The sequence below is a fragment of the Streptopelia decaocto genome (genome assembly GCF_964273445.1).
Source record: "Streptopelia decaocto genome assembly, chromosome: 25".
Classification (NCBI taxonomy): Eukaryota; Metazoa; Chordata; class Aves; order Columbiformes; family Columbidae; genus Streptopelia; species Streptopelia decaocto.
In genome coordinates this window covers 927,151-946,322 of record NC_138680.1, presented here as the reverse complement: position 1 = coordinate 946,322, position 19,172 = coordinate 927,151, and the positions used below count along the sequence as shown (strand labels likewise).

Genomic DNA, 19,172 nt, shown 5'->3' with positions numbered 1-19,172 from the left:
GTGCGAGAGTTGTCCTTTCTCATTTCACAGGTTTTAATCCTCATTAAACCTTTCTGGGCTGTGGTTTGGGGCTGTGTGATGAGTTGCCAATGGTCCATACAGAAGGTTCACTTGCCCTTCACGTTAAATATGAACTGGGTAAAGTCCCAGTTGCTTCTATCCTTTTTGTTTTTAAATTACTCTAACCTGCGAAACATGCCTCGATATCTACTAAGAAACACCCAGTACAAAACAAAAGAGCCCTATAATCAGTGATTTCTGGGGACTCTGCAGAACTGAACGATTTCCAAGGAAATTGGGCATCTCTGTACAGTACAGGGAAATGACTCATTTCCAACTGGAGAAGATAAAGCCTGCTGCCATGCAGGGAGTGCAGATGCACTGCTGAACACCCTCACCAGGCACCGAGAAGTACTTTAGTTAAATGTACCTGGGAGTGGTGAGGTATAACGCAGACGAGCATCAGCCCCATGTACAACTGCAGGGCCCTGATGTTCTCTCCCCAGGCACCAAACTGTTGGTGACCGGTTTGGGGAGCAAAAGCTCAGCAGGTTCCTCGGTTGCAGACGCTGATGTTCTTTATTCAAGAAGGCACGAGGCTCTGCTGCTCTGCTGCAATCCCCGTGGCCTTCACGGGGATCAGAGAGAACTGAGCCCGAAAGCTTTAAGTGAAAAAGCTGATCAGCGATTGCCAGCAGAGACGTGGTCTTAGTATTAACGCTTTTGTGTTAGCCTGGAGCAACTGCAGGGTGCTCGTAGATTTGTTCCACTGCAGAAAGAAACTTCAGCCTGACTAATACTGTCAATCCCAAACACTGAAATGTAGCTGTTAAATCTCGTGATGCTGCTTTTAAAATATTTGCGTCCCAGTGCTGCGGTCAGCAGAGCTGTTTGCCTGCGTATCGTCTCCCTGAGCCCTGGCTCCCCTGTGCAGCTAAGAAAAGGCATTCAAATCCCCAGGAAGAAGCACATTAATACAGCTGCATCCCTCTTGATCAAACTTTCCAGACAGCTCAGCATTTTCTAAATAAAAACAGACGTTTGGAAAGGTTTCATGAGATTAACCCACAGGCGAAGGCACACTGTCCTCTCCTGGACATTTCGAGAGTGACAATAAGGTGGAAAAGCCTCCGTAACTATCCAGGGGCAACCAAGTAATAATCTTATTTTCCTGTGTTCAGTGCATAGTAATTAAGTCTTCTCATGTCGTTATTTTTATCTTGACAAGGATGTTGTCCTAAACACACACGTTTACTGCAAAAATTTCCATTGAGTACTAGAGCCACTATTGTATCCATCTCTCTTTCTGCCTGTGTTTTCTGGAATCCAAGGATTTATTTTAAGCACAAACACGCCTAGCATAAACAGAAAAAACATCACTTTTCCACCTCTAAGAAAAGGTCAGCTCTCAAGCACACCATCATCTAGTTTGTAGTTTGGCTAGGTTCAGGGTTCTGCAGAGGAACAAAAAGAAGACTCCAAAATTCATACCTATATTTTACCTGGTTAAAAATTAAAACTTTCCACTTCTTACATGCTCCTGTTTGCCCTTGGAAGACATACCCACCAGCTCCAGCAATGCCTACACTTCCTGCAGCTAGAAGCCAACATCTTCCATTAGTGGTAATGGCACTCATGGCCTATATATATAGTAGATGCACACGGAAATAATTGAGCCGTTTGAGGTCTGTGGGCTCATACATATTTGATATAATACTATACATAGCGTGGATTGATATTGTGTACCTCAATAGGATTGACCACCAAGTCAAAAAGAGCCATGTTTCTCAAGGAGCCTGGCTACGCACTATAAATCTATGCCATCTTTTAAAACAGCTATCATTATATTAAGAGAACTTGAAGACTGAGGGTACCCTCAGGCTTTCCTGTCCCCAAGCCTTTCCCCCTGGGCATCTACCCAGCACCCTGTGGTCACTGTGACCTTCACTTGGGTGCAGCTGTAGGACAGGCCTGGCTGTGGTTCTGTCTTTGGAGCTTGCTGGGTGAGCTCCAGACTTGAGTTGTAAGCAGAGCAGTTTCTTAGTTCTGTTTAATCTCCTTATCAATGATCTGGATGAAGGGATCGAGTGCACACTCAGTAATGTCACAGATGACACCGAGTTGGGTGGAGTGTTGATCTGCTGAGGGCAGGAGGCTCCACAGAGGGATCTGGCCCGGCTGGATCAATGGGCTGAGGCCAATTGTCTGAGGTTCAACAGGCCAAGTGCCGGGTCCTGCCCTTGGGCCACAACAACCCCATGAACGCTGCAGCTGGGGAAGAGCAGCTGGAAAAGGACATGGGGGTGCTGGTGACAGCGGCTGAACATGAGCCAGCGTGTGCCCAGGTGGCCAAGAGGCCACCAGCATCCTGGCTGGTACCAGCACTGTGTGGCCAGCAGGCCCAGGGCAGCGACCGTCCCTGTGCTGGGACCTGGGGAGGAAAAACCTCGAATCCTGGGGCAGTTCTGGGCCCCTCAGCTCAGGGCTCAAAATGGCGGCACCAAAATCACCTCAGGGCTCAAAATGGCGGCATCAAAATCACCTCAGGGCTCAAAATGGTGGCACCAGGGGCGCCAAAATCATCTCAAAACACAAAATGTCAGCCCTTGGGCCACGGGGATCACCTCAGGGCTTGAAATGGTGGGACCAGGGGCACCAAAAGCACCTCAGGGCTCAAAATGGCAGCCAGAGGGGTGGCGGGATCGCCTTATGAAAGCCCTTGAGGTGCTGGAGCGAGTTGAGAGAAGGGAACGGAGCTGGTGAGGGGCTGGAGCACAAGTGTGATGGGAGCGGCTGAGGGACCTGGGGGTTCAGCTGGAGAACAGGAGCTGAGGGGAGACCTTCTGATCTCTGAACTGCCTGAAAGGAGCTTGGAGCCAGGGGGGTCGGGCTCTGCTCCCCAGGAACAAGCGCCAGGAGCAGAGGAAACGGCCTCAAGTTGCGCCAGGGGAGGTTGAGGTTGGATGTGGGAACAATTTGTTCCCCAAAGGGCTGTGGGGCATTGGAACAGGCTGCCCAGGGCAGTGCTGGAGTCACCATCCCTGGAGGGTTGGACAGACGGACATGAGGTTCTCATGGTAGTGCCAGGGATGGGTTATCAGTTGGACTTCATGAGTTTGAGGGTATCTTCCAACCCAAATAATTCTATTATCCTGTTAAGATATTTAATGTGTTTTCCCCACTCCAAGGACTGCATCAGCCTGTGAGTTTTTATCATATTTCCATGAAGTGATGAATACGTGTGTGCCTTCGAAGTCCCCCCTCACTGGGCAGTCAGAGCTCTGTTTCTATCCCCCAGAGCTGGGTTGTAGTCAAATTACAGAGCAGTTAAGTAAGATAAAGCTACATAGAGGCAGATATTAATTAAGAAGAAAAAAAATGAAAACTATTCATTTCCTCTTCAGAACTCTATGTATGCTAATTGAAGAAAACATTCATTAAGCCTATTAAATGAAATTTAGGTTTGATAATACATTTAAGGCTGCTGGCAGCAATGGTGCAGCAGTTCATAGGCTGCAGCTTTGGGGAGAGGGTTTGGGTTGTTCCACAAATGATATTTGGCTTCCACAGGGGCAGGAGGAGTTTCCCTCACTGGCTGTGTCTCCATGGAGCTGGCAAACGCCCTAAGGCCTTGGGCTTAAACGGGATCAATTAGTCTTGACAGTGGTTTGGGGTTTTTTTGAGGCTAAATTATTATATTTGTACAAACTGTACTGTGAATGCAATTATAGTGGTCTAGCTCGGATTTTGCAAGGAAGGAGACTCTGCAAAGGAAAAGGAGAGTGCTTGTGGCTTGAACGCTCTCTCGTCCCTAATGTTATATCATGACAAGGAGTGTAATTCTGATTGCACTGTATCCACACCGGGAGAGGTCTTCCCAGCAAGTAACGGGAATGGCTTCTCAAGGCCGGGCAACCCCAGACCACCTGAAACCCCATGGGCACCTTCTGCCCCAGCCTGTGCCCCACGCTCTGCTGGGATGTCAATGCCAACCTGTTTGCCCCCATTCAGCTTGAGCAGCGGAAGGTGAGACAACACAACCAGGACCGAGAGCAAGCCACAGCTTGTGTGACTGCAAAGGGCTCTTTGAAAGGTAAAAGCGTCACCCCACAAGTGCCGTAAGTGTCTTCACAACCCCGCTGCGGAGGTGCTTGCTGACTCCATTCCCCTTGGACAGCGTTTGTTAACGCAGGGGCCAGCAAAGCCATCGAACAACCAGTGGCCCAGAACTATTTGCCTTCCCCGCTGTTTATAGCTTTAGCTAATAAAAGAAAACAGTAGACTGGGCTCACGGCCAAGTGCAGCCTTAAGTTTCTGGGTAAGAGAAAGGCAGAGCGTGTGGGTGTTTCTGAGACAGTGTCAACGCAGCATATGCTGTGGGACAGCAGCGCGAAAAGCACCGAGCGCAGTAGCACCCGCGACACCGTTCTAGTTGTCACTGTTATAAATCGTAGCAGCACCCAGGATCTCCTCGTGTGTGCCTGCCTGCAGAACACACAAGCATTCCTGGCTTAAAAAATCTTATCGTTGAAGCACACTTGAAATGTGGAGTTTGAGTCCTGGCTCTTCACTGTCTCCCATTACCATTTATTTTCTAAGGCACATAGACCACCATGTCTAAGTTGTCTCTTGTTTTAAAGGCACTAAGAGGGATTTTCTCAAATAATTTCTGCTCCCTGTTGCTTCTTGGCCTTACATGACATGTGAATTTATATAATCAGCCCAGGTCTATCCATAGAGCCCTGGTACGCTGTGCTCAGAGCTTTGGAAGGTCCTGCCTGGATGGGTAAGATGTAGAGAGCTGCACATTCCCCTGGTGATACTGACTGTACAAACAGTATTTCTAATGGTTATGGTAGGTAATGAAGAGCTAAGAACACTTCAATTTCTTACATGAATTGGAATATTTCCATTTTCCCACCTGAAATAAACCTTGCTTACCTATTTCTGGGAGTGTGTTGGTCACCTTCCATCTTCTCCTTGCAATAAAAGGGCTTTGCTCAAATAATAGAACAAAAGCTTCAGGCTGTCTCTTTCTAGTGTCATCCCCAAAACACCCCTGTTTCTACAAGTTACCTCTGATTTGTGGAAACAAACTCTTAATCTTACACAGTGCTGAACTGGCGGTAAGGAGACATGCTTGCTCTAAACATCAAAAGTACCCCTCGATTTCTGCATCAAGGCCCAGTATCTGCTATTAACTTTGTGATTAATCTGATATTAATCTGCAGAATGTGAGGATTCTTCACCCTCTTACAAGCACGAAAATGAGTGCTGGTTTTCAGCCTCCATCCTCTCTACGCGCTGCTATGGAGACAGTCTGAGCCGCAGCATCGCTCCCACTTGGGCAACAGCTGAAGAACTTCATGTGCAGGGGCTGCCGAATGCAAACTGCGGGTGCTCCAGCACAAAAAACGAGCATCCCCTTATGAGCTTCCCAAAAACACCTGCATAATCCCCAAAGCCCCGAATTCTGGCCCCCGCTTAAATCTGTAGGAGGTTGGCTAACGACTTCGTTAGAGCCAGGATTTGGATCTCAGCGAATGAGGCTGTTTCTCTGAAGCTAAAGGCAGATACCTGCTAATCAAATGACACACTGAAAACTCCTTTTTCCAGCACCAGGCTCCTCTGCTCCCTGAAGTGCAGATTTAAAAAGCCACGTCCTAAAGGCAAAACCAAAAATGCTGCCGTTTTCCAAGAGGTTCAGCTCTGTTCTCACTGTGAGCCCTCAAATAAATACCCCCTGCTTAACAGGCGGGCTGCTTGAGCTCTGTTTATTTACTTAATGCACACTGCCCTGTCTCTCTGTGACCTTTCATTTTTATTATGTCCTTTGTAGAAAGAGGAGAACAGCAGGATGGAGTGGGAATACAGAGCAGGCACGCAACGGAGTAAAGTCTGGGGATTTGGAGAGCTTGATAACAGGGGGGTTTAACATAATCAATGGGACAAAGAGTGAAAAGCCATGTGCTTTGTCACTTACTACACCGCGAGCAACTGTGGTTTTGATGTGAGGACAGCAAAGTTCTGCTGGACAGTGCTTCAGGCTGCAGGTATTTAAGGAGAGCTGCAGCTTTTCCATCCTTTAAGAGATAAAATGCACATGCTGAAAGATGAGCAGGCCCTACACAAAGGGCTCCTGAACCTTCTATAGGTAATTTTTCCTACGGCAACAACCCTTCCCGAGCGGAGCGGCTCCTGCAGCAAAGCACAAGAGGGTGCAGACATCCACTGCCCCAGATCCCCTGTCCTTCCATCCACCTTCCAGATCAGCTCAAATAACTCTCCGCATGGTCAGAAGCTTTTGTACTTTGTATTTTTTGTTCCTTTCTGGTCCAAATAATAGTGATGGTCTGAATCGGACGGCTACGGAGCCAGCATCCATAACCAGCCAAGATTATAGGCAACGCGGCTGCGTGTTGGGTCAGGATCTGGTTTCTGAATGGACTACGTTACATGACTAATTTTGGATGGCAAAAAACATTCACACAAACACTTCGCACCCTCAAGTATTCCTCCCTACTTGGAGCCTCTCCCAGGGGGAAAGTAAAGGCTAAATCATGAATGGCAGGATTGGTGCAATATTTAAGGGATAAATAACTTCCAAAGAATATTAATAACTTATGGTCTAGAATAATTCCTGCTGCATACACCATTGACTGCAGCATCACAGCCGTCATGTCCTCGGGGTTGAAGAGGCTGGAAAGCAAACAGAAGAATGAAGCTTTTGAAAATACACAGGCTAAAAAAATCAGAGGCAACATAATACGGAGAAACGCGGCAGTTCTGCTGGTGGATTAAAATAAGCGGGTATGGGCCCAGCTGACGTGCGAGGAAGGGATGAGAATGGAAACTTTAGCAGATGTAGAAGAGAAAGAGTCTCTCCTTAGTGACTGTTGACAATATGTACTAGTCCACACTGAATCCCGCTGGGGGCAAAGTGCCAGATTTTACAAGGAAAGAGCCTCTGCAATGGAAAAGGAAAGTGCCTGTGGCCTGAGCGCTGTTTTTGTCCCCCGACGTCCCCGCAGCAGCAGGAGTGGGTGGGTTTTCTCCGTGGGGTGTAGGAGACGGAGCTGCAGCGGGAGCGAAAATAGACCAGCGACGCAGCCGTGCGCTGGAGCACAGCCCGTGTTCAGGGTGCTATATTTAGGTCTCTTCCAGCAAAAGAGCATGTGCAGAGAGGCACAGGGATGAGAGACGGGAAAAAGAAGAAGAAACAACAGAGAGGGTTGATTTACTCATTATAATAACTGTACTTTCAGCGTCAGAGGAGGCCAAAGTCCCTGAGGATAGACACAGGGAAGGCAAGATATGTATTATTGCAAGGCTGATTTCCCTCTGTCAGCCTCACAATCCTGCCCAAGTGTGACCCTGGCAGCGGCACATTGGGGTATAACTGAAGTCCCTTTGCCTGAAGTGTTTTGGCTTTAGGGCGGTGCCATTTGTTGGGTCAGGAGTAATCACCTGTATGAAAATAATCACTCTTACAGGAATCACGGCTGTTTGGGATGCAGAGTTCTCAGGCAAAGGGGAACGACGCTGAAGATGTGGAGAGGTGCTGTGAGAGCAAAGGAGACGCAATACAGGTAAGAAATGTCCCCAAAGAGAGGAGCAGGATTCCTGCTCGGCGTTGCGTGTGCTCCGCACTGTCGTCCCACTCGCTCCCCCCTTGGCTTTGCCTGTTCAGCCGCAGCACAAAGCGAGACGTGAGGCTGGAAACCCTCTGCTCCCTGAGCCTTAACAGGCAATGCCGGGCAGCGCCGACGCCGCCCGAGCCTACCAGGCCACCTTTATTTGCAAGGCCCTCTGCGCAACCCCAAACATGCATTTCCTACGTGTGCGTGAGGTTCCCTGGCGCTCTCGCAGCTGGATTCCAGCCAGCTGTTTGCGGAAGGGCACAGCACGGAGCCGAGAAATCTGCTTTGCGACACCAGTCCCACCCCGCTCCAGGGCGGGGACTTTGCCATCCGCCACAAACTCTCGCCATCCCCGCCAAGGCACCCACTGGGGACAGCAGGTGAGCGCCCAACGAGCCGGGGGGTCCCCTTGGGCACGGGGAAGGGGCTTCAGGGCCGGAGGGGCTTGGGGTGATGCCAAGAGCCGTGCCCGCTGCACGGGGGTGCAGAGCGGGACGCCCCTTGGCTGGTGGGTGCCCCGCGGCCACCACGACACTGGGCAATGGGGCAGGGGGTGCAGGGCTGGGGGCGGCCGGCGGGGCCGGGCCATGGCAGCAGGAACGTGGCTGATTCTCCAGCACGGCCTGCGCAGGTTTTACTTCTCTCTGCCGTGGCCGAGCTGGCATGTCCTCCAAAATTCAAAACATTTTTGGTGGGTTTTTTTTTGCAGTTTTATTCAGTTTTTCAGCTTTTGCAATTACATAAAGTGCTTCAAAACTGAACGTTACATATAGGACAAGCGTCTGTTTTCGGTGGGCAAAGCTTTGTAGTAATTTCTCTTCGAGCTTTATATGAATTTCTCTTCCATGCAAACCCATTCTAATTTCTAGGAGAGCATTAAGCAAACCTTCAATTAGAATGGTTAATCAATATTGATAATTGTATGAATAAAGATATTGCTTTGCAGATTTTATCAGCTGTATTACCTTAGTTTTGTGCTATTCTTGATAGCTGAAAATATGCTAGCACCACTCCCTAGTTGGTAACAAGTTTGGGCATGGAAAACTAGATAAAAGCCCCAAACCTGAACTCTAGCAAAGATAGGTTATTATTCCCTCTTATTCCCTCGCTTCCTGGGGAGGAATCTGAGGAGGTGACACAGCTCAAAAGACACTAGATTGTCCCAAAATAAAGATCTGAAAAAGATTAAGATGTCCATGGTAGGGTATCAATTCCTGCTGTACCCCGCTGTACGACATCTACCTCTAACTCCAGCTCACGTTGCAGATGAACATGCATTTGGTTCCCTGGATGCCGGGGTGCGAAGGGCACGAGGTTTGTGCAGCAATGGGGGCACAGCCCAAAGGTGGGACCACAGGGCTCTGCTAACCCTGGATTATATTTTGATTCCTTTTGAAGGCAGCGGCCCAGGAAAAGGTCATCGTGTGGGAGGTGCTGGGGTATTGCAGCTGGCTGAATATTTCTGAGCTGCAAGGCGGGCTGGGATCGTGGTCAGGCACCCAGAGCTACCCTGTCTCCCCCAAAATAAGCCCTACCCCAAAAATAAGCCCTAGCATGATTTTTCAGTATTTTTGAGGGTGCTCCAAATATAAGCCCTACTCAAAAATAAGCCCTAGTTAAATAGTGTCCAGGCAGCTATGCATGTAAAACAGTAAGCAAAAATTAATATAAGGCCCTGTCTTATTTTCAGGGAAACAGGGTACGCCAGGGCGCCGACCACACAGCCAGCTGTGGAGGCAGCTGCAAACAGCTGGCGTGGCAGAGCCATGGAAAAGCTGATGTGGTGCAGGGTGTGGGTTTGTGTCGGAGTTAACGAACCAAAGAACTAGTCAAACGAGTCCAGTGTTTGCCTTGCCACAGGCCGGGTCGCAATAGGGTGGTTTTCCACTCCTTATCCCAGGTGTAGGACTGGCAGCATGTCTGTGAGCTCCAATTTGGGGAAAAAAACCCTATATTTATATCCTGTGGAGCTGTTGGGAGCATTGGAAAACTTGATTCAGAGCAAGCCTAGATTTGAATTGGCTGGCACATGCGATAGTCTTGGCTGTTTTCTAATAAATGATGTTTATTCTGGATTCAGCTTTCAGAAGACATTGATGTGGACTTATAACTGCCCAGTTAGCTGATAAAACCTGCCAGGAAAATGTCATCCATGGAAAACATTTGAATAATGGGAGGGATGCCTCATATACCTCTATTGATACCACTGTTCTAAGCCAGGTTTACTGTATCAGCAAACTCAGGCTTTTATTGAGGGATGAAGCAGATAAGATCAGGATGGATCAGCAGGCCACCTCAGCCCCTGCACACTGTCCTTTCCTCCTGGTTTGGTTTCTTTCTGTCAGCTTATTTGCACTCTGATTTTTTCCACCTCCCACCACCTTTTCTTTGTTTATTGAGCTTTCTTTTGCTAACTAACTAACTAACACTCTTATTAGGCTAAACCAGCCTAATACTCCTGCTTCTGTGCACAGACCGAGTGGTAAAATTGCCTCAGAAAATCACCTGGGAGATTCAAAGCCATTATTTAGTGTCTGACTAAGGCAAATAAAGTTGGCTTTATATTTCTATAAAAGATTGCAGCAGAGCAAAGGTGACTTTTCTGAGGTATAGGTCATCATTCAACCACTGAAATCTATAATCAAATGAAAGAAAGCAAACTCAACACTAATAATTTTCCATACGTTGCCCGACTGCACAGGCTGTAATAATGTACAGCTGACCTGGAGAGCACCGGGAGTGCCCGTGCGTAACACAGCAACTGGCACAGGGCAGTTCACTTGCTGATCGTATCCCGGATTTGTAAGAGTCATGTGAAGCATGAGCAGGGACACTCCTGCTCTTGCACAACTGTCTGGCCTCATTGATAGCAGCAATTAAGCCCCATGCGCAGGATTAAGGGGAAATATCGTCAGGCGCTGGCATCATTACTTCTGCTTAAGGGCTTTAATGTGAGAACCACAGCTCATGCTGGGCTGAGCTGGAGCTGCAGGGACGTGCACCTTGCCCTAGTGCTGGACATGTGTCAACTGACCGGGGACATGGGAAATACTTTGGCTGTGTTCATGTGTAGGTCCTGTGCATGAAAACAAAATTACAAGCAGAAGAAATAACCCTGGGGAGAACACAAGTAAGCCTCTTTTATTCCTTTTCTTTTTCTTTTCTTTTCTTTTCTTTTCTTTTCTTTTCTTTTCTTTTCTTTTCTTTTCTTTTCTTTTCTTTTCTTTTCTTTTCTTTTCTTTTCTTTTCTTTTCTTTTCTTTTCTTTTCTTTTCTTTTCTTTTCTTTTCTTTTCTTTTCTTTTCTTTTCTTTTCTTTCTTCTTCTCTTCTCTCATCTTCTCTCTTTTCTTTTCCCTTTTCTTTTTTCTTTTCCCTTTCCTTTTCCCTTTCATTTTCTCTTTTCTTTTTCCTTTCCTTTTTCCTTTCCTTTTTCCTTTTTCCTTTTTCCTTTTTCCTTTTTCCTTTTTCCTTTTTCCTTTTTCCTTTTTCCCCTTTCCTTTCCTTTCCTTTCCTTTCCTTTCCTTTCCTTTCCTTTCCTTTCCTTTCCTTTCCTTTCCTTTCCTTTCCTCTCCTCTCCTCTCCTCTCCTCTCCTTTCCTCTCCTTTCCTCTCCTTTCCTCTCCTCTCCTTTCCTCTCCTTTCCTCTCCTTTCCTCTCCTTTCCTTTCCCCTTTCCCCTTTCCCCCCTTCCCTTTTTCCTTTTCCCTTTTCCCTTTTCCCCTTCCCTTCCCTTCCCTTCCCTTCCCTTCCCTTCCCTTCCCTTCCCTTCCCTTCCCTTCTCCCTTCTCCCTTCTCCCTTCTCCTTTCCCTTTTTTTCTTTGGATTACCTCACCATTCAGTCCGAACTGCAGTCCTACAGGGCATTACACATGGCACCAAACAGAGGAGGTGTTGAACCCAGCAGACTGTAAGAAGGAAAACGATTCTCCTGTCCCGCCCCGGCGCGGGGTTACCCTTCATGTGCTTATCCATTCCTTGATGTTGTCGCTGCGTCCCAGGAGTGTCTGTGGAACCTGTCAGGTCCCATTAACTGGTGAGAGTTGGTATATTCTATTAATAATTTGCTAGAAAACTAAACTTCCTCTGTTTTTTATTACAGTTGTCTACCCGCCTGAGGACTCAGACAGTACCAGATTGACCAAATACAAGAGCGATGGTGAGTGCGTGTTTTCTGTGCCACGCTGTGCCAAGCGTTTGATCAGATAAATGTGGGGAGTGTAGCTCAGATAAGGACACAACAGGAAGAACACGGTCACCATCTGTCCCTTTATGGGGGGGGGACTTTATCGCTTTTTGCTGCTTCCTCATGCTAGAGGAGAATGACCCACACATGTGGGATTTTCCATTTTGGAAGTTAATGGCAAATCCAATCAGATATTAGTTCAAAGAGCAGGAATTTCTCCAGCTAAACTTCCTGGGCATATTATTCTTTCAGGGCTCAACCTGCCAGGTAACCATCTACACAGCAGTTATCCCTGTGCCTGTTTCAGAAAGCCCAAGCTACATGGGTGTTAAGCAGAGTTTTGCTGGTGATTTCCATGGGAACATGGAGAGCTTTGTAAGAGCTGGTGCAGTCCCACAAAACGGCAGCGGACAGTTTGTGAATCACCCTATTGAGTAAAACACTGCGCTTCCCGGTGCATTATTCTACAGAATGATGGTCTTAGAGAAGTCAGGAATAGGGCTTTGATGGGAACAGCTTCTTCTATGGTCTACATGGAAAACTGCTGAGAAGCAGCTGCAGCTGGGCTGAACAGAGACGTCAGGCTGCCTGCCATGATTTAATTGCAAACCAGATACTCCATGGGCAGCTGTATGAAGAGATTTTCTCCGTTTAGTTGTGTCCCTGTGCCTTATTTCTTATGTGGCTGGGAAGTCCCTCTAGAACAAATAGTTTGTCTTTAGTGTGGAACCCTTGTAGAAAATCATTTGCGTTTGGTGGGTGGACTTTCCTTGCTATCACTGGTTTGCATATTTTGAGTTGATTTTTTTAAGTTCAGCTTTACTGTGTGTAATATCTGCCTTTCATAACTCCTCTCCTGTGGGTTTAGGCGACAATCAAGGGGGTCTCGAGCTTCAGTGCTGAGCAGGAAGCACAGGCGCTAAGGAAGGCTATGAAGGGATTTGGTAAGTTGGTCTCCCTCTGCTGCTAAAACCTCTCTTTTTCCCCCAAGCATTGGGAACGTTTTGTCTGGTGGTTCGTTAGGAGGGCAAGTCTGCCATTTGCCAAGCGACTTGATCAGACTGAGGCCTGAATACAGCTGGAGATCCAAGTCTTGGCCACAAAAACATCGCTGGTCAGGCTCTTGCCTTGTCTCTCCTGTAGAAGATGTTGAGAGCCATAGAATCATAGTACGTCCTGAATTTGAAGGACCCACAAGGATCGTTGAGTCCAGCTCCTGTCCCTGCACAGGACAACCCCCAAATTCACACCATGTGTCTGAGGACATTGTCCAGTCACTTCTTGAGTCCTGCCAGGTGTGGGGCTGTGACACCCCAACAACCAGGTTGTGTATAGAATGGAGGACGTTGATAACCAGGTTGCGTAGGGAACAGAAGATATTGATAACCAGGTTGTGTAGGGAACAGAAAATGTTGAGAACCAGGTTGTGTATGGAAGAGAAGATGGCTAATAACACACTTTGGACAAGACCAGAGCAGGCTTCTGGTTCCTGTGCAAGCTTGACTGGTTTCCATTGGTTTCTTCCAGGCACAGATGAAGATGCCATCATCGAGGTCTTGACCAAACTAAATGTTTCCCAACGTCAGCAAGTTCTGATCACCTATAAAAGCAGCATTGGTAGGGTAGGTGGTCTTCAGAGATGAGTGACTGTGGCTTTAACTGGGAGATGCAGACAATTTGGGGTTATAACACTTGGGTGAAACGTGAACAACATCCCAGTCCCCACAACAGCAAGGTTGGCACAAGGTTTTCCTGCCAAGTTCATTTTGATTTGGTTCACTTCAGAGCAGCCGTTCATCCGAGGAGGGCTGGAGAATGAAGAAAAGGGGTGAATGAGTTCTTCCCATTCTCAAAGGCTGTATCTGCCCCCAACTCCTTTCTCTTCTCTCCATCTTGCAGGATTTGATTGATGACTTGAAGTCTGAGCTGAGTGGGAATTTTGAAAGGGTGATCGTTGGTCTGATGACTCCTACCACCATGTACGACGTGCACGAACTGAGGAGGGCTATGAAGGTTTGGAAATCTTCCTTTTATGTTGCTTAAGTTCTGGTCAATTTAACATGATATGGCATAATTATAAATTTATTATTATGTAATATATATATAATTATATATTATATATTTTAAAAATCCTAGTTGCATATCAAACCAGTTGTCATTATAATCTGGGATCTCATCTCTGCAATTCCCTAGGGTGCAGGAACAGATGAAGGTTGCCTGATTGAAATTCTGGCTTCTCGCACAAATGAAGACATTCGTCGCATCAATGAGAACTACAAACTTCGTATGTAGTACAAACTTCAAGCCATTATCATACTGGCTGAAAAGTCACTTGTGTGTATGCATGGGCATGTAAAGAGGAAAGAGAAGGGTCTGTTCACCTTTAAATGTGACAAATCAGCCAACACAACTATTATCATGTGTCTGGAGAGAAGCTCTGAGCTAAAGAGCTGTCAACAGCAGGACAGCTACCAGCCTCAAGAATTAGAATTTCACCCACAAATTAAATCGGTGTAAATAAAATGGGCTCAGGTGGTTATGTCTATCAGTCAGATGTCTGTCCATGTGTGGTTCTATTGCCAGTTTTAGACTGGCTGTGCTGCTTAATTTTACACTGAAGCACTAAATATGATGGCTGGACTGCTGTGATGACAGTCAAGAAGGCCACCAGCATCCTGGCTGGTACCAGCACTGTGTGGCCAGCAGGCCCAGGGCAGCGACCGTCCCTGTGCTGGGACCTGGGGAGGAAAAACCTCGAATCCTGGGGGCAGTTCTGGGCCCCTCAGCTCAGAGCTCAAAATGGCGGCACCAAAATCACCTCAGGGCTCAAAATGGCAGCCCCAGGGGTGGCGGGATCACCTCATGAAAGCCCTAGAGGTGCTGGAGCGAGTTGAGAGAAGGGAACGGAGCTGGTGAGGGGCTGGAGCACAAGTCTGATGGGAGCGGCTGAGGGACTTGGGGGGTTCAGCTGGAGAACAGGAGCTGAGGGGAGACCTTCTGATCTCTGAACTGCCTGAAAGGAGCTTGGAGCCAGGAGGGGTCGGGCTCTGCTCCCCAGGAACAAGCGCCAGGAGCAGAGGAAACGGCCTCAAGTTGCACCAGGGGAGGTTGAGGTTGGATTTAGGAACAATTTCTTCCCCAAAGGGCTGTGGGGCATTGGAACAGGCTGCCCAGGGCAGTGCTGGAGTCACCATCCCTGGAGGGTTGGACAGACAGACATGAGGTTCTCAGGGAGAGGGATCAGAGGTGGACTTGGCAGTGTTGGGCTAACAGTTGGACTCGATGAACTTAAAGATCCTTTCCAACCTAAATTCAGTGATTCTATGATGTTTAGAGCCCTGAGCAGAGTTCTACACTTACCTGGCTTACAGCTGGCAAATGTTGTGCACAAACATTGCCCAGGTGGTGCATGTGTTGCTAACATGTCATTTGTGTGGGTGCTCTTGCTAGAATACGGCTGTACCCTTGAGGAGGACATTGTCTCTGACACATCTTCCATGTTCCGAAGAGTTCTCGTGTCCCTCGCCACGGTAAGTCCAGGCAAAGGAAAATGGGGGTGAATCTGCCCATTACTGACGGACACATCTCTCGCTTCAGTGATGAGGTGTTTCAGGGTGACTTTTATTTCACTTATCTTGCATTTCGCCTCGCCTGCATTTCACACGCACCTTCTGCAGGGAGAGGAGTCTGACGCTGGGTACGCGTTAATGCCATGTGCTCCTCTTAAAATGGCCCAGTTAAAGTGGATTGTTGCTTGTTTCAAAAGGAAGTATTATATAAATCACATCTGGGCCATGTTTTGCTGTATTTGTGAGCTACCATTCAGTTTTAAGGATCCCATTATGCCCCTCCAGGAACTTGTCTCGAATGGGGAATTTGCAGGACTTGCTTCCATTTGCTGCTCTGGTGAAATGAGTTTTTCATCCTTCTGCTCCCACAGGGAAACAGAGATGAGGGAACATATGTGGATGGTGCCCTCGCTCAACAAGATGCTCAGGTGTGTAGCAATTTTCTTCCTTGCTGTTCCTGTACATGTGATGTATGGTGAATCCCTGCTTTTCCTAGACCTCCTATTTTTCCAAGGTAGAACAGTAATCCCGAAGCTGTGTGACACAGCAGCAGCCCAGGTGGAGACCTGGGCTCTCTTCTCAGTTTTCCCCCTCAGAGAAGCCTCTTCACTTACTTTGTCTGTTCATAATGTCTTCAAGTGCCTGTATGAAGCTGGGGAGAAGAAATGGGGAACAGATGAGGTTCAATTTATGACCATCCTCTGTACACGGAACAGATTCCACCTACTAAGAGGTAGGAGCTTCTGCTGTGTCCTGGATTTTTTCCCTTGTTTGAGGACAATACTTCCGTACTCGTTCATTAACTGATTGTGAACTCCTCCTGAGACAGGAGGTATCCTAGAGCCCAGTCACATTAAATTCTTTAAGACCGTTTTATTCCCTCCTGAGACAAAAAGAGACTTAAGAAAAACATCAATACAACTCACTCCGGCCTGTAAATTGAGGATAATGAAGTGTGACTCCCACCGGGGCAGAGAGGGAAAGAAGCATTTAAACTGCTCTCATTAACTAGCAGCTCTTGAAAATGCTAGCAGCAGTGGTGGGCCAATTAGCAAGGCAGTTGATAATTAAAATGGATTATTTCTGTGGGGCAGCCCTGATTTAGCTTACAGTATCACAATAATGGTACAATGTTCATACAGAGTCTGAGGGGCTTGATCTTGCCAAGCGATCCTTGGTGGTTTACACTCTGGATGCCCTGGAGCATCTCACTCACTCTTTTTATCCCTGACTCTTCCTCCTAGTTTTCGATGCCTACAGAGAGATTGCTAATAAGGACATAACAGAGAGCATTAAATCTGAGATGTCAGGAGACCTCGAGGATGCTCTGTTAGCCGTGGGTGAGTTCCCCGCTTTTAAACTTTGCCTACAAAGTAATTAAATAATTAGAGATATCGTCTCTTGCCCTGGCTGGCTGTAGCTTTAGGAGGCAGATACTCTTTGTCCTTTTTTGCAGCTGCAATAAGGTGAGAAAGCTCTGTGCTTTATGGTATCGTTTGCTTTCCCAAGTGATGCTTTGGTAGCTGACATTTGCTGTCAGGAAGCCCTAAAGCCTTAAAGAAAATGTTACTGTGCATGGAGACATCGTTTCCAGCCGGTGACTGCGGGTGTCTGCGTTGTCCTTGCTGTTTGCTGGCCCTGAGCCGCATCTTTACAAACACCTTCGCTGAGAATGGGCTGGAAAGGTTTGGAAGACCAGCTCCTTTGGTTTTTATTGACCTGCATTCTCTTGTTCTTGTCTCCCTTGCAGTGAAGTGCATGCGAAATAAACCTGCGTATTTTGCTGAAAGATTGTATAAATCCATGAAGGTAAAGAGCTTTTGGTGCGAGATTATTTTCCCCCCTTGCCTTTCCATGCTTGAGTCAGTAGCATGACAGCAATCATTAGAGAAAGAGAATCTCTCATTAACTGGGAAAAAAGGAAAATCTGAGCTTATTTATGGACCTTTTTTCCCATTGGGAAGCTCAGAGCGATAAACTTACTGGGGAGCACACTACACACTAATGTAAAAATGCTCCGATTAGGAACAGATCCCACAGAAGACCAAGTGCTAAAACCTTTGTGCCTCTCACTGATTTATCCAAAAGTCTTGTAGTTGCATACGGTTGGTTTATTTCTTTAGGGCTTGGGAACAGATGACAACACGCTGATCCGGGTGATGGTGTCCCGCTGTGAAATAGATATGCTGGAGATCAGAAGGGAATTCCTGAGCATGTACGGGAAATCGCTCTACTCCTTCATTAAGGTGAGATTTTCAGTGTTAGAAATGAGCTGGATTTGCTAAACAGCTTAAAGTAGACAGGTCCCCACTTGACACCTCTTGGGTATTTCAGAGGAGCTGGAAATAAGGAGACTTTACATTTATGTACTGAAAATGTTCCTGAATGTTCTTAAATTGTCAAAGAGGATAAAAACCCTACAACCAATTGTACCTGCTGGAAAGAATCCAGCACGGAGCGCTACAACTAATTGTGTTCCTTTTTCCTTTCTAGGGAGACTGCTCAGGAGACTATAGGAAAGTTCTGCTCAGACTCTGTGGCGGGGAGGATTAAAGGATTCCTGCTGTACTGCTGGGTGATGGGAAGTAGCTGATCATGAGGATTTCTTTCTTTTTAATTTTTCCCAATTATCTTATTAGTTGCTAAGAGCATTGACGTTGGTTAGTTAATGCTCTGGTTAGATAACGGCCATTCTGGTTGACGCTTTTATGCTCGGAACACCTATGTGTCTACTAATCGGGCTAGCAAAGCCCATCTTAAACAGAATGCTGCAACCAAATATATAAAAGCTAAATTATTTCCTGACCAGCTGTCGCTTTGCCATTGCATTGACAAGCAAAACTCGATCGACTGAAACAAACTGGGATGCAGAATGCGAGATGCTGCACGAGGAGAAATTAACCTCATCACTACATGGAGAATGCAGAACGCAGGCTTGCTTCGGTCTTCGCAAGATAATTTAAACACAAATAAATCAATCATCTAAAATATTAGCACGGTCAGATCTTAACTTGCCCTCTGTTAGTGTGGAGCATTAACAGCCTGGCTGCACTTAATATATATGTTGCCTATAGATCTGTAGGTAGGGAAGATGTCACTGGTGACATCAGAAAACTTGCTGCCCTGGTTACAGGGCAGCCTTGTGTTCTTGGTCTGTCTTGACTCGTGGGACTATAAATCATCAGGGTTACATTATTAACACAAACCCTTCCTCTGGCCAAAGCCATGTCCTTAGAACGGTGCCTTTTCAGGAACGATCTGTCCCCAAAACCATGTCTCACCAGCACTCCCTGCTGCCTTAGGCCAGGATGCCTTGTCCGGGGGTCACTCACCGTGTCTCCCTGGTGCTGGCTGGGTGGACATGTCATTGTGTCACCATGTCACCAGCACAGGGTCTGGTTTTTGTGCCTGTGCCAGATGGGGATGTCCACACCAACCTCTGGAAGAGACTTTTCCCCAGGCCCTACACAACTGAGCGTTGTTTTCACTAGAAATATTTGGTTCTTTTTTGGCCTCGCAAGAGGCCAATAGGCTTTAATAGGAGATACTTCCATGGCCCCAAATAAAACAACTTTATTTCTTGCTCTCTGTGCTGCAATTGGAGATACATTCCTTAGTTTTGGTGGGAGCTTTTTCCAGTTCTACTGGAGCATTCTGCTCAGTGAAGGAGAAATTGTCTTACCCAGTACAACAGGCTCACAGATGCGCTCAGGCTTGGGTTTGTGTTTAAATGCTTTGTGTTACGTTGCTTTTTAAAAATGAATAAACAATTCATTTCCATA

General features: G+C 47.1%; 1 protein-coding gene across 4 annotated transcripts; it reads left to right on the top strand.

The window, feature by feature from the left end:
- The first annotated feature begins 7,280 nt into the window (after window positions 1–7,280).
- Window positions 7,281–19,172, top strand: ANXA4 (annexin A4). Of its 4 annotated transcripts, none has more exons than XM_082072497.1 (14): window positions 7,281–7,393; window positions 7,494–7,589; window positions 11,738–11,794; window positions 12,690–12,765; window positions 13,349–13,443; window positions 13,721–13,834; window positions 14,015–14,105; window positions 15,272–15,351; window positions 15,762–15,818; window positions 16,030–16,123; window positions 16,635–16,730; window positions 17,141–17,199; window positions 17,514–17,636; window positions 17,884–19,172. In XM_082072497.1, the coding sequence occupies exons 3-14, from the start codon at window positions 11,792–11,794 to the stop codon at window positions 17,941–17,943; spliced, it is 948 nt and encodes a 315-aa protein (XP_081928623.1). In that variant the 5' UTR covers window positions 7,281–7,393; window positions 7,494–7,589; window positions 11,738–11,791; the 3' UTR covers window positions 17,944–19,172. The 4 variants fall into 4 exon arrangements, with proteins under 4 accessions (XP_081928623.1, XP_081928622.1, XP_081928621.1 ...); XM_082072495.1 differs by lacking the exons at window positions 7,281–7,393; window positions 7,494–7,589 and adding exons at window positions 7,982–8,020; window positions 10,714–10,770; XM_082072496.1 differs by lacking the exons at window positions 7,281–7,393; window positions 7,494–7,589 and adding an exon at window positions 7,921–8,020.

Coding starts and splice junctions, on each gene's coding strand:
- ANXA4 (XM_082072497.1), top strand. Junction 13,835..14,014: donor AACTGAGGAGGGCTATGAAG/GTTTGGAAATCT, acceptor GCAATTCCCTAG/GGTGCAGGAACAGATGAAGG. Junction 17,637..17,883: donor CGCTCTACTCCTTCATTAAG/GTGAGATTTTCA, acceptor TTTCCTTTCTAG/GGAGACTGCTCAGGAGACTA.